The 14,787-nt window shown below is 41.7% G+C and overlaps 1 protein-coding gene across 15 annotated transcripts in view; it reads right to left on the reverse strand.

The window, feature by feature from the left end:
* LOC118099626 (neurexin-3b) overlaps positions 1 to 14,787 on the reverse strand; it is a 280,728-nt gene that overhangs the window by 187,175 nt on the left and 78,766 nt on the right. For all 15 annotated transcript variants that reach the window (XR_004694317.2, XR_004694316.2, XM_035144315.2 and 12 more), the window contains 2 exons: positions 8,613 to 9,051; positions 5,340 to 5,723 (listed from right to left, as the gene is read on the reverse strand). Coding sequence is in view for 13 of the 15 variants with exons in the window: in XM_035144315.2 (XP_035000206.1) it covers positions 5,340 to 5,723; positions 8,613 to 9,051 (823 nt within the window). In the remaining 2 variants the exon portion in view is untranslated. The remainder of the gene's footprint in view (positions 1 to 5,339; positions 5,724 to 8,612; positions 9,052 to 14,787) is intronic.

Below are 14,787 nucleotides of genomic sequence, written 5' to 3' on the forward strand. Positions count from 1 at the left end.
TTGCTAAAACTCACCGGAACAACAACGCTTACTCTAATAACCTCAGTGCCCTCGGTGATACAAGAAGTTTTTAATCAAACTTTGAGGGTTCCCCAGAGTTGCCTATCACAGAATTTTCCAATCCACATTATTTTCCATTTTTCTCCAAATTACAGCCACAGTTCAGACATCTCTTTGGCACACAAACAGTGAAAGAACCCATCAGAAACTTCAGAGCAAGAAATAAAACGCTCTCCGGGCTTCCCTCAAGGAGAAATGTGGTTCAGAGGAGCCAAGAAGTGAAGTTTAATGGATTTTAATGAAGTCAGATTAAGTGATTTCTACTATACTTTATGTTGTTAAGTCTACAAGCTCTTAAAATGTAACGGCTTGCATTCTGCTTTTGCTGTAGTATCAGTGTTAGTATTAGTAGCAGTTCATACCAGGAGTCTAGATGCAAAAAAGGATAGTTGGTCAAACTTATTAAAAGAGAAACTTACATACATTTACCATATTGACTTTGGTTTTTGCTGATGTAAGAGGTCTTTGGCTTCAGGAGTTTATAAATGAAAATACTAATGCAGTGTGACAAATACTTCCTGTGCCTGCCTCAGAAATCCATTTGAATTAAATAATATCACAAAAAAAAAAAGAGTGTAGGCTGATCTCAGCAAACTGTTTTGAACGAAGACAGACAAAAGGAGCTAATTTACATTCCGGTAGAGGCCAATCATTGTAATGTAAATGTATAACCTTTGTTACACGCCACGGGAGAGCGCTGATCTCATCATCATTTCAACCCTTGTCTCATCAAGCACAATTCTCTGTTGCAGCATATAGCGGGCTGGAGATCAATAGCAACCACCATGTGTGAACACATCTTAGTGGCTGTTTGATATAGTCACCAGGGAGCTCCGGGAGGTGGGAGGAGAACGAAAAATCAACTTGTCTACCAGCACGACTGATACAATCCCCACTCGTTCCAAAGTGTAGCGCATTTGTTTTGAAAGAAAGAAAATACAATGTCATTTCAAACCCAACATTTCAAATCGGAGTGGTTTCATCATCTCGAGGGGGCTGATGTTTTCAGAAATATTCTACTGTAAACTGCGACACACGCAACCGCTGGAGAATGTAGAAGCCAATGAGATCAGACGTTTGCCAACATCCAGACATTTGGTCTATTTCCAGCTGATGCTGTCTTCCCAGTTTCATCAGAGAGCAAACTTTCATGTGCAGATAGCTGCTTAGGGTCAACAAAGTCAGGATGAAGCCCAGAAAGAGTGTGGCAGCAGAACAAAAAGCGTGGATTGCTCAGGAATAAGTGCAGTAGACGGAAAAGGTGAACTCTTATTCACAAGAGGCCGTGAAGACAGTGGAAGTGACTGCTGGAACCAAGCAAGCTTCTTATTGTACCACAGGGGGAATTCGCCCGGAGACCGTCTTCACCGCGGCCGGCGCCGAAGAGGGAGCAACAAATCAAAGCTCTCAATTCATTGCTCAGTCTTCTTTCCAACTCTTTACCTGTGGTCACAGGCTCTGGTGAGTGACTGAAAAAGAAATAAGATCGCTGACACAAGCATCCCGAGATGAGATTCCTCCACAGGGTGGCCTGGCCTCGCTGTGCGTGAGAATGTGAGCAGTTCAGCAAACTGTGAGGGCTTCGGGATCAAGCTGCTGCTCTTTTGCACTGACAGGAGCTCCGGCTGAAGTGATTCAGGTGGTTGGGGCCTGACGACAGAGCAGACCCACTACACACCACTTCTGAGGGATTTCTGATCCCCCAGGAAGAGCTGCAGGAAGTTAATGTAGAGAAGGAAATCTAGGCTGCCTTGTGCAAACACTGACCCTGACCTTTAACAGGGTCTGGAAAAGCAAGAGAACAGCTGAAGGGTGGACAGAAGGATGGGAGATAAGGCCAAAAGGATGCTCTTATATATCTCATATATTATATATATATGTTATGTCTGTATTATCATCTGCAGTAAAAGTTTTAATTAAAAAAAAACTCCATGGTAAAATATGTGGTTGATACAATATCACTATTCATGCTGATATCTTTCCTAAATCGCTAGACAACAGAATGTAATCTATAAACAATGCCCCAACATATATTAATCAATTAACATTTGACTTAATTTAAGAAATTATGATCAACACTCGCTTATTGTTTGTCTTCAGTTTCTGCAGTGATATACTGGAGTATTTGAAATATACAATTATCAGGCTGTAGCTGTTGATAGAATGCTTTGCAGAGTATTCAAAATACACTGTGGGGAGGGGGGACTCAAAAGAGACAGATTATAAAAAGAGGAATAAAGAAAGAGATTTTTGCAGCAATGGAAGCAGCAGGGGCTAAAATATCTATTATTTTTTTAGTAGGGTTAACTTAACATCACTTATTTATCAATGACATCATTTGTCTCGTTTGGCTCCGGCTGCCACTGCGACCCTAGAGAGGGATAAGTGCAGTCGACGGAGGGGTGGATCAGTTGTTGCCAAGTGGGAACTAACTGACGTATTTTCATTAAACCGCACATCTTTCTCACTCCTGTGTGTACCACCAACATTTTGTTTAAAAATGTATCATCATCGGGGACATTTTCTCAGACTTTGAAAAGCTCCTCCAGAGCCACCAGATGTTACACACCTGTTCTCACTGGCTGCCTAGTAAAATATAGTTTAAGTGTAAAAGCGACGCCTCTACAATGAGATGCTGTGGCTTGATTTTCTGGACATTACCCTATGTTGTCATCTCGGCCCGTCTGTGTGTTGGTTTGTTTGATGTTTGTCAGTAAGATTACAGAGACACTACAGGACAGATCCCCACAAAACTTGGTGGAAGGATGCGGCGTGGGTCAAGAAAGAACCCATTAAATTTTGGCACAGATCCGGATCAAGGGATGAATCAAGGAATCCGGAATCCAGATCCTCAGAGAATAATTCAGGGATCTTGATGAAAAAAAAATCTGACATGTTTTAGGGGATGATATGAGTGTGTGCAATGTGGTGCAGATTCAAATAAAAATCTGGATCGAGTGAATTTAAATTGAGCCCTAGGTGAGGTATGCACTAACACAACCTCAATTTGTAGCAACATACCTTCAAACAAGTTAGAAGAAGGATTCAACTCCTATTTAACCAAGAAACGAAAAATCCAGAGATGTGAATTCATCCATGACAGTATTACCAACTTCATCAAATTCTACCACTTCTCCTGTCTCCTTGTGCAAAGTACAATCAACTGAAGCTTTTTTCCTAGAGCTCTAGAAGTGGAGGGCCGACCCACGGTCCCGCAGGTTATCACCCAGCGGCAAAAGCACTCACCGAACGCAGCGATACGACCATTCAGAGAGCGCTGCGTGGGACGGAACGGAACAGGACGGAAGAAGAAGTGAGCAGGGACTGTGTGAAGTGTTAGGGACATGTGACTTCATGTTTTCTTTCTGTGGGTGGGAGATCAGCGGGCTCTGTGTTTGAGTGTTTCCTTGCCAGTGCACTTCTGCCTTCACAGCTGCCTTTTTTTCCCTCTTTTGTGCAAATACAACACCGTGGGATTGCTACATAAATAGACACAACAGTCAGGCTAAGACGAGGTTAACTCCATCTGACAGCTCGGGCTCCCAAACCCGACTCTCAGTGGAAGTTTCACAGAAGAGATCGACATGCACTTTGCATTACTGCAGCATAACATTAACTTTTCTTTGTATTATTTACGACTGTGTATTTTGAACACGAGCGCATATGTCCTACTTTCTGTCTTTATATTCATCTGTTTCAGAGAAAAGCTACTTCATTATTCCTTCCTAAACCTTTACTGCAGGTTGCTAAGTTAAAATTGCCACCAGATCATTTTGATAATTTGATTGTTTTCATTTCACCATTTCAGACTGAGGCCGACATTCACAGGTATTTGTCTACAAAGTAAAAGCACAAGGTTCCTTTGGTTGCTGAAATGCTTTATACTGAATTACAGATATTTTATTTTGAAAAGTTTTGAACTAATCACCTGTGTAATAGCCAACATGCAATTTATTTTAAAAAAAATAACACCAGTTAAGTTAATCATTCAAACTCATATTCAAGCCACACACATGAACAGTAATCGACAAAATTCAGTTTCATTTCATGAAAAACATTGACTTGCAGATAACCCTGGTAGGATGAACGCAAAGTTTTCTAACTTCACCGTGCACCATAGAGTTTATAAAAAGCTCTGCACACTATCAAAAGTGACAGTATATTGTAGAACTGTTTGAGGAGGACTCGATAATGACGCGAAATAATTCTGAAGTAGCTCTGGAGCACTAACACAGGACAAGAGAACAGCCCATTCTAAACAGGCAGGTTTAGAACAGGCACAACACTAGTTCCATAAAACAGGCAGTTTTCAGTGCATGTTGATCCTTATTCTCATTTGGTTTTCTTTAATCATTAACAGCACATTATCATGTAGCCGCCCCCACACACTCACACATGCAGCAACCTCCTCTCCTGACGCTCATTATTTCTTGACACACCTCTCAGTTTGAGAAAAGTACTTAAAGCTCACTTGTGAACGCTGCAAATACAGTAAAATAAGAGCCAAGAACAATCTGAACAATAGTCACACAGCACACACTCTCCCACAGCTCGGAGTGTGCCCATCTCTGCTGTCTCATAAAACCTTAATGCGTCCGAGCTCTTAAAACCCCGACAAGAAGAGCCCATTCCAGCACCACAGAAGTTCAATTTCACCTCAAAACCTTCGCAGGCAAGAGAGAGAGAGAAAGAAAAGACGTTGCTTTTCCAAAGCCACTTGGCAGAAAAATCCCATTAAATCTTTTCAGCAAAGCTTCCATAAATATTGTGAGCCAAGTGTCCCGAGTCACACTTCTGCCTGTCAGCTGAAACAGAGCACTGTCCACTCGCTCACAAAAGCTGTTGTTAGCAGGCGGTGGCTACATCACGGCCACTTTACAACCACATTTAGGAGAGTGGAGACGCTATTTCAGCTTTGTGAGGCTACTTCCAATCAGAAGTAGTCTTTAAATCAGGTTTGTAATTTAAACAAACCTGTTGTATACACACACGTCTATAAATAAGACTGAATTCTAACACGTAAAAAGAGTTCAGCTGCTGTAGCCTCCTTAAGAAACCCTTCTGTAGTAGCTGGTCTGTATTTATATCACACTTTTTTAGTCTTGATGAACGCTTATATGCTTTACAGTACAGTTTTACATTCACTCATTCACACATTCAGCATCTTGCCCAAGGGCACTTCGGCATGCGGACAAGTAGCACCCTGACAGACGTATCACTATGAGAAAGAAGTAAACACGATCAGCACATAGAGGAAAAAGATTGTAAAGATGTCTCACCTCTCTCGCAGGTACTATCCCAGAAGCCGGTCCCGGTGCAGTCACAGACGAAGCGGTTCCACCCTTCCTTACACGCCCCGTTGTTCTTGCACGGGTTGCTGTCGCACTGTTTCCCCGTCACTTTGTTGCAGGAGGATTTGATGCCGGTCATATTCTGGGACTGGGCTATCTGCCGGATGTCCTTGCTGCGTCCGTCGATGAACAGATCCCGCACGCAGCCCACATAGCCGTAGTTGAGCATGGCGGTCCAGAGCTCGGTGGGGAGCACCAAGCCGGCCCGGTTGTCAGGGAGACCGCCCAGATAAAGGTCCCCCTCCAGGTCCAAGATCTCGTTTTCCCCGCTGGCTGTGAAAGGGGTCCGGCGGCTGTTTACTGAGATGATGCCTGAGGGGAAGAAAAACCCAGTATTAAATTCCATGAAAATGTGCTGTGTACATTTCCATTTGATCAAATCCTATCAGTTATAAAAAACAGCAGGAGGAGTGAGATAATGACATTGGTTTCATGTTGGAGTTCTAGAAATGAAGTGTCATGTTCTATTAGTGGAGTACTTAGTTCACTGCCAGAGAACCGCACTTCCTTCTGCTAAATTCCTCCAATAGCACGAACTCCATTGAAAACAAGTGACATCTACCTGCTTCAATTTATAGTATTTGGCAATTCCACAAAACTGATATTCGAGACTGACTAAGATTGTATTTTCAAACTAAATGTCAAACTCAAGGGCCCATTTTTACTCATTATTGTGAAGACTAGGTTTGAAAGTGGCAGCTAGAGTTTTAGTAATTTCTTTAACAAACTAGAGATCCACATTTATGGAGCCGAAACGCACCGGCAGCAAAGCTGTTAAAAGAGGCGGACCAAAATAGCACAAGACTCCTGTGTGTGTTCTAAGATGAGGTCTGCGTAGGTGGAGGTTTAAAATGTTTGGCAGATAAAATTGCACCGATCACTGACTTTCTCAAGTCTTTCTTCAGGGGAACTCTATTTTGGTCTCAAGATAACAGAATGGGTGGCAGAGGGAAAAAAAAGTTTGCACCCAACAAAATAACCAGTCCGCTGCCACAAGGTCATGGTGAACACTTTTACAATTACACCACAGAAAAATAATTTTGTTGAATCTCAACTGGTGTTGCATTTTAGTTCACATATTTACATTCATCACCTGTTTCTCCAATAAATCCCAAAGAGACTAAAGAAAGGACAGAATTTGATTTAATAATTTAATAATTAAGATAAAAGTCCCAAGCTGGTCTTTGAGTAAAGCAGTTTCAGTCTTTGTTCAAATCTATGAACACAGTATGAAAACAGGTTTAATCAAAATAAATAAAATAAAAATATTTTTCTTTTCAAAAATCCATTTGCAACTGGAATATAGCTGAGCTTTGAAATATAAATAGATGATTAAAGAAAGAAGAAAAAGAAAGCTTAACCTCTCCATCAGACCTCACCGAGTTCAAGTATGACAACATCGCTTTTTCCATCGAAAGCACAAATGGGTGAATTCTCACATTTTACTTCTGTTAAATTCATCTTGCAGCCGTATGGAGAGATCTCGGCTCTTTGTGGACAAGAAATCTAATTCACTCGCAACTCTTATTAACATTTCACTCGAGCCAGGAGTGTGATTATGCTTGTTCTTAACCATCCCTCACTCTGCTATCCATATATCTGTCTCATTCCTCTTTTTCCCTGTGAAAATCCCACTTTCTCCTCCGCTATCGCACCAGGGGCTGCGCCGGTGATTAATCAAAGCAGCGAGCGCTGACACACGGCCAAATTGGCTGCTCTAACCTGATATATAACACGGGCTGTGGTGCCGACTAACACATCCGAGTCCTCTGGAGGATCCCACCTAATGCAGAGATTGTGTACGGTTTGGAGCTCGGGGGCAACACAAGTTTCTTACACTATTTCTTTAATATAATCTTCTTCTAATGCTTTCTGTGTACCCGGCCATGCTTGGAGGTCATAGGACATACAAATGGAGGAAATCGAGGGGGGAAGCAGACACAGTCGCTTTATCTAGAGAGAGGTAGGACTTTAGCCAGGCGATAAATCATCGCTGGAATTAATATATTGAGGAGATTTACATCATTCTGTGGATGTGAAGCAGGAGAAAAGGGAGGAAATAAGCCGTGACATGATTACAACTTTGATTCTTTCTGCTGCTGCAGTTCTATTGTTGCAGCTACTGTGAGGAGTCTGCAGTAGAGTAATTGCTGAAGTGTAATTTCCATAAAACAAAAATAAATCTGTAAGTATAAATCACTTGCATCATGAATATCAATATGATAATAATAAAAGAATATGGTCTTACATGCAAATCACAGGGAACGATGAAGTAAGATTATTTTTGTTGAATCTCTCAATCTTTTACAAGATTCGTCAATCAATTATAGTAATCAGTAATACAAAATTTGATAAATTACAATTATTTTCATCAATATTCATTGTTCTTTTAATAAAAACAATTGTGTATTTTTGTAATTAAATCCAAAATATAGATTTCCCATTTAAAAGAGATAACTGATAACACACAGTCCCCACAAGCTAAGTCCCTTTAGAAATACTACATTTCTCAAGTTATTGTTCTCTTCTCTTGCAGTTGGTTAGTCGCCTCGTCAACTCTCTGCCTATAAATTTTTACACCGCACGGCCAGAGGCAACATATTGTTACCCGAACCACAAGTTCAGTTCTCAGGTTAAAGTCATTCACGATTATGTGTTTGTGTGCTTGTGTGTGAAAGAGAGTGAGAAATGAAAAACATCAACAGTTTTCACAGCTCAGAGCGGATCACAGTACTTTAACAACTTAAACCGGCTGTGATCAGCGATGTTAAACACACATCCAGTTTCTATTATTAGTCAATCGTGGAGCTGTAAGTGTGATTGCAAAACAAAGGTGAAGTTTCAGTTACAGCTACTTCAAAAAAGTTTTTTTTAAAACAGGATTTATATAAAACCAGGGGCCATGAAAGGGGCCATTATATGTCCGACATCCATGCACAATTCCTGATTCAGTCACATTCAAGTCGTTCCTTGTTTGCTGTTAGCTTCACAGATTTGAGCAAAGTCACACATCATTGGACAATTTTGAAAATGTTTCCTTTTCCAAGCACATTGAGCTCTTAGAAAGATTTTTAAAAAATGTCACATTTATTGATAATAAGTGACCTTTAGGTCATAATCAGATTTCAGATGGGCCCGCCTGGCTCCACCCCTGGCTTACAATCATTTTGTCTCTTCCTTCCCTCTCCCCTCCATCCTTACCTGAGCGACCATCTCTCTGGATGTCCACATGATGCCAGGCCCCGTCATTGACCTTAGCCTGTGTGGCCTTGACCTTGATGGTCCCGGAGCCCATATCCAGCAGGAGGTACAGCCCTCCGTCCAGCAGCTCCACGGCGAAGAAGTCCACCTTGTTGTTCTTCTGGCCCTTAGCGTCCCGTCGGTCCTGCGCCTTACCGTGGGTGAAGAGTATCAGCCCGTTGGGCTCAGACGTGCGAAAGTCAAAAGAGATGGAGCCCACGCGTTTGGTGTTCCACTTCGGCAAGGCCAGGTAGGAGTCGGGGGTCTCGAAGTTGATGGGATCTAGGGTGGGGACGTTTTCGCACTTGAATGCAATGTCACCTTGAAGCTTCATCTTGGGGTCAACGATGCGAGCGAGGCGGGACAGTTCCAAGCGGATATCGTTGTTCTTGTACACCACCTGAGGAAAAAATACACGAGTTAGGAGCTTCTTGTAAATGCAACAAATACATGACAGGCACTCAAGAGTAAAGATGAAGATTATCCCTCAGCCTGAATTGTGTGTGCAGAGTTTTTGTTTTTTTAGGCTGCTCACAATATGTCACTGTAGGGGACGATTTGCCCAAAAAGTATGGATGAAAAATATTTATTTCTCTGTGAATGAATTGTACTCCATTTCAAAACTGTCATACTGTTATAGCATCATTCTCTGGTAATATCAAACATTGCTGTTTCGAGGACGCCAGGATCAATAAAACTAATATCTTAAGGTGCGTGTGTGGCCCAATTTGTTTCTCAGTCATTTTCCATTTCAACTTCAATCTATCCACAGTGAAACGGAGACTGTACACAAATCCATGACTATATTTTCATTTTGTGGAACACCTGCCGACCGGGTGAGGAGCGATGGCGAGATTATTAGAGAGTCGTTCCCCCCTGTAATCGTCAAAAAAGAGCACGCTTTGTGATTTTTTCTGCTGGACCCCCACAGGAGTGTCTGTGACCCTGGAAGAATATCATCCCCAATATCATCCCTATTTACCCACGATCAATTCAGCTCAACCACTCTAATCCATGTAGAAAGCAGTCCCACCTTACAGTCCAATACGGCAAAATACCATAGAAAAGGAGAGCAGAGTATTAGCAATTGGAATCCACAGAGGTGGAAAATTAATGTTTTTCTTTTTGTTTTTTCCCCCCCCCCTTTCCTTTGTGGTGAGGAAGACGGGCCTCTTATGGTATATAGGGCAGTGTGTGTGCAGGAAAAGCAACACTGTTAGAGGGAGCACAGCTGTCAGCAAACAGATTTCGCTGCTGTGGGATTACCGATAATCCTGGAAGATTTGACAGTAAATCAACACAGGTGACCCGAACGCCGAGGAGGACTGACGGGAAGGGGGAAGGAAGAAAAAATAAAATTGGGGAGAGAGCGACAAGCTGGTGGGAATCCGGGATGAGAAGAAAGAAAATGGCGTGAGAAAGAAAATATTTCAGGAGGCAAATAGAGCGAAAAAGAGGGAGAGATGTTGATTTAATGTGCCACTGGCTTTTATATGAAAGTCATGTGTTTGGTTGTGTGTGTGTGTGTGTGTGTGTGTGTGTGTGTGTGTGTGTGTGTGTGTGTGTGTGTGTGTGTGTGTGTGTGTGTGTGTGTGTGTACATCTGTGTACACTACAAACATGGCGATGAAGCCGTCAACGTGATTAACAAACACGCTTAATCTCCTGAACATGACACACATTAAATACTTACCACACACCTTGTCGAGCACTTAATCTACTGGCAAGGCAACACATAATACTAATGAAATGAATTTTTATTTTAAATACCAGGGTGTGCGAACAGAAAGCTACACGAGACATGCACACGCCTGGGGTTCAGACAACTGATCATTTCCATTATTGATAAATCAGTTTATTATTTTCTCGATTAATTGTCTCCTCTGAGGGTTGAAGGTGGTTTGTTTGAATATGAATATCATATATCAGTCTCAGAGACCCTTTCTAATGTTAATTATGAAACAGCCTTTGGATGAGAAATGTTATTAATGTAGCACATTTGTTCGACCCAGTAATTAATTATTAATTAATGATCATATGATTAAAATCCTAATTACGAGAAATGCATCATTTAATAAACCACTGCGCTCTTCCAGGGCACTCGCATGAAACAATGAGACTTTCTCACATGTCCTTTGTCAGCGAGCCGGCCAGAAGGCGATCGAAACATTAGGAATTAATAATAAGGGATTTAAAAAAAATAAAATTGATTTTACGGAGCAGAGGTTTAAGGCTTTTGTTTTCCGTTTTCTTCCACTGTTGAAAAAGCTGATCGCAGCACAGACTGGAGCCACCTGCTTAAATTGTACTCAACTTAAGTTAAAAGCTCAGGAAGTAAAATCCTTTACATACATTACAATAGGTTTACCGTAAAGGTGCCACACCGATTCAGTGGGTGCTGTGGGGCGCAAGCACCCACTCATTTTACATTGATTTGATATCAAACTTCTATATCAAACTAGCTATAGATTGAATAATCTGGACGGACTACCTATCTGTGATTGGTTATTACTGCAAAGAGCACCTATACTGGCTGTAACATAAACATGTGCCGATGCATACAACATGTATTTGTAAGTAACATTTCAAAAAATAGTGACAAATCCCAGCATCATGATATCAAAATCCTTTAGGTCTGACTTACTTCAAAACCACAAAGTTTCCCAGACTATTGCACAGCAGACAAAGAAAACCAGCATCTCCTTTGAGAAGCTGGATGTAGAGGTTATATATTTTGCCTGAGAGGGAATTTCAGCGTAGCTGTGCCTTTGAAGATGGATGATTTTGACAAAACTGAAGGGACAGTGAAGTTACTACCTCCAGGACGTGAAAAGAAAAGAGAAGCTCAAATGTGTTTATGCTACATAGCTAAAAAAGATGTGAACGATATCACTGAGGACGGTTCCCTCCATTGATCCCAACTGGCACAGAAAAAGTTCCTGCACAGTTTCAAGAAGTTCAGATAAACCAAGTGTTTTATTCCACAAGGGATAAAGGGAAACAGGAAGCAGCTTTGTTGTATTTTACAGATTTATGTCCATAGGATGCTTTAGGTTTGCAGTCTGTTAAGAAAACGCTGCGTCACTATAGCAACCTCCTCCACCTTGTGACAATGTCATCATCCAGTGCAACGTTTCTCTGTAGACGTCGTCATATATGCAAATTCTCAATATATCGCCAAACCCTGTGATCTTCCCGAACCACTGTCACAGTCAATGTGTTTCTGACACTTTGCAGCTGCCCTGTAGCTCAAACTTCCTCCAGCTTTAACCACCATAACTCTCTCTAGTCTCTGCAACAGCAATGTTTTCATGTTTTCTTCTGAAGCCAGATACCTTGAATTCCACTTGCAGCGAGCTTTTAGACTACTGGGCACGAGAACAAACTGAATATTACATAAAAAGAGACGCTTTAATGTTTTTGCTTCTGCATTTGCAATGCAGAGCTTTTTTAAATAGCGCTGTGATGACCACTGTGCACTTCTTAGATGTAAATCGCTTCAACTTGCCGAAGTTCCAAGATGCTCAGTCTGTCTCTGTCTTTGAGACATATTTGATGAGACTTTTCTAGATATGGACAGAATAATTATGCTCAGTGATTCTCTTCAAACACAGGGTCACCATCAGAGCTACAGCAGGCTGTTCTCCTGCTCTGCAAACCGCTATTTTCTCTGTCTGACTCGAGAAATCCTTTGGTCGCTCTCCATCTTACTTTTCTTGGCAGTGGAAAGGTCTTTACAAACTCTCCCAGGCACTGCAATGTTATTGTGGGACGTACTAATCTTACAATCAACTATCGCCGATCTGTTTTGGGATTATGATTTTGTCTGCTCTGCTGCAGGCTGATCAATAAGGTAATCGAAATGATGTTATAAAAGAGGAACTGACTACTGCGGCTTGTGTACCTCATCTTCTCCTTTGTTATGGCTGTGCTTTGCCACGCCATCCCTCAGTCTATCAACAGCCTTATGGGGCCCATTCATAGTGCAGGCACAAGGGACTGTAACGACTCCATAAAGGCAAAATCTTTCATCTCTGCTTCAGGATGGTGTATTGATCGAGCCGTGGTAAGGCTACATGGAGCGGGCGGGAAAGGGCAGGTGGGTGGATGTGCAGAGTGTGCGTGCACATACACACACACACACCCTTACACAATCTCCTCCCTAATCTACTTCAGATCAGTGCTCATGTCCTCTTGGCCCTGGCCACAGCTGCTGTCAACTGCTGATTTAGCCCCAGTGTTAATGAAGAAGCAGGGTAATTCCACTGAAGTGGAGTGAAGACACACACTAACACACACACACACACACACACACACACACACACACACACACGCTGCTCATGAAGCTTTGCAGAGAAGAACTCTGTTCAAACACACACACATGCACAGAGAAATGCAAATACATTCAGACGACTGCACTGAAAAATAGATACAATACATACAATATACAATACACACTTGACTTCATGCAGGCAGATCAATGTAAAGTAAATATTATAACAATAGCAAGAAAATGCAGTTGCTATTACTGGGGATCAATATGAACCTAATTATTATCATAGCTGGGATGTAACAGTGAACTGATATTAGAGAGAGTTCACCCGAACCTGCATCTGTTTTTCCATTTGGTTCAGCAAGGCTTTAAGGGTATTTTTTAATATACCGTAAAGACAAGCATTTGAATTTGATCCACGCTGCATTGCAATGCAGGTTCAGCAGTGGATATTTTAGATTTCAGCCCCTCTCGAAACATTAAACTAAAACACTCTTAAAGCGGATGAATAACTAAATACCACTAGAGGGGAAAGTGAAATGTGTTTTTTTTCTTTTTTTTCTCTTGATGAAAAGTTTAATAAATCAGGGGGCATAATCAGGGGGCACAATTTACAAAGAGAGGCCCATTATATAACCAACATCCATAATTTCTGATTCATAAGGGTGCACATTGAAGTCATCCCTTGTTTAATGTTGTCTCTTTGAGCAAAGCCACACATCACTGAATATATTTTGAAAATGGTTCCTTGTATAAGCACATTGTGTTCTTCTAAAAAGCTCAGGAAATAAACAATTCTTGACAAATGGTCATATTTATTGTTAGAATTGTTTGTAGCTGTCGTATTTATTAATTAGCCAATCAGATTTCAGCTGGGACCAGTGCCCCCCCTCCCCACCCTGGCCCCACCCCATGGCAAAATAGAGGGAATGCAGCAAAACCTGCTCAGACAGGCAGTGTCAGCTGTTCTACATGATACACAAGTCACTGCAGATCATAGAATAACCTCTCAAACGCACACTCACACACACACATTTGGTTGATTCAAGCTGTCACATGATGAACTTGCTCCACCATCACCTCCAAGACAGCACACACGTCAGTGACTAGTTGTAGATTTTCCTCCTCGGTCACTTCCTGCTCTCTGCTCTTTTTTTCTCAATAAATCTGTCTCATCAGCGATCAGACTGAAATAAAACATTCAAACGTGGCACCGTATGCACTAAGATGAAAGGTGTTACAGTATCGGTGTCTTGTCGGGAGCGGGTGGTGGTGATAGTCGCTTTATATAGCTTAGTTTCATATTGTCGACATCGAATGTTTAATATTTGCAAATCAAAATCAGGGAGGCTAAGATTCAGCCAGTGACATTAAGATGTTGTCTGTGAATCCCTCACACTACAGGATCATTTGACCACATAATCCTTTCAAATCAGACTCAGATCTGTTCGCCATCGTCTGGAGGCCAGAATCGGAACCAAAATTGACCAGATAACCCTCCAGTGTGCAGCAGGCATAACAGATTAAACACAAGCAAAGTGAAGAGTTAACACGAGTATTACTTTCCACCACTGACGGCTCTTGGGCGAGTTAAGGAATGAGACCTGATGCTAAATATGCAACGTTTTTGCTGTATTAGTAACAAAGCTGTTAATGCTAATGTTGGCTATGACCTAGGTCTTAAATCACGCACCCTTTTCATATTATCAAACATGTGCATGTGCTGTTCTCTGCAACCCTTTCTTCCTGACTTTCTGTGTACCACAACACATTTTAAGGTCATAACATGACCAACCACAACCCTCCGGAGCCATTGCTCAAACGCGAAATCCAAAACATAAAAGGCAGTGTCATAGTTTGCATC

The sequence above is a fragment of the Hippoglossus stenolepis genome, chromosome 20 (genome assembly GCF_022539355.2).
Source record: "Hippoglossus stenolepis isolate QCI-W04-F060 chromosome 20, HSTE1.2, whole genome shotgun sequence".
Lineage (NCBI taxonomy): Eukaryota > Metazoa > Chordata > Actinopteri > Pleuronectiformes > Pleuronectidae > Hippoglossus > Hippoglossus stenolepis.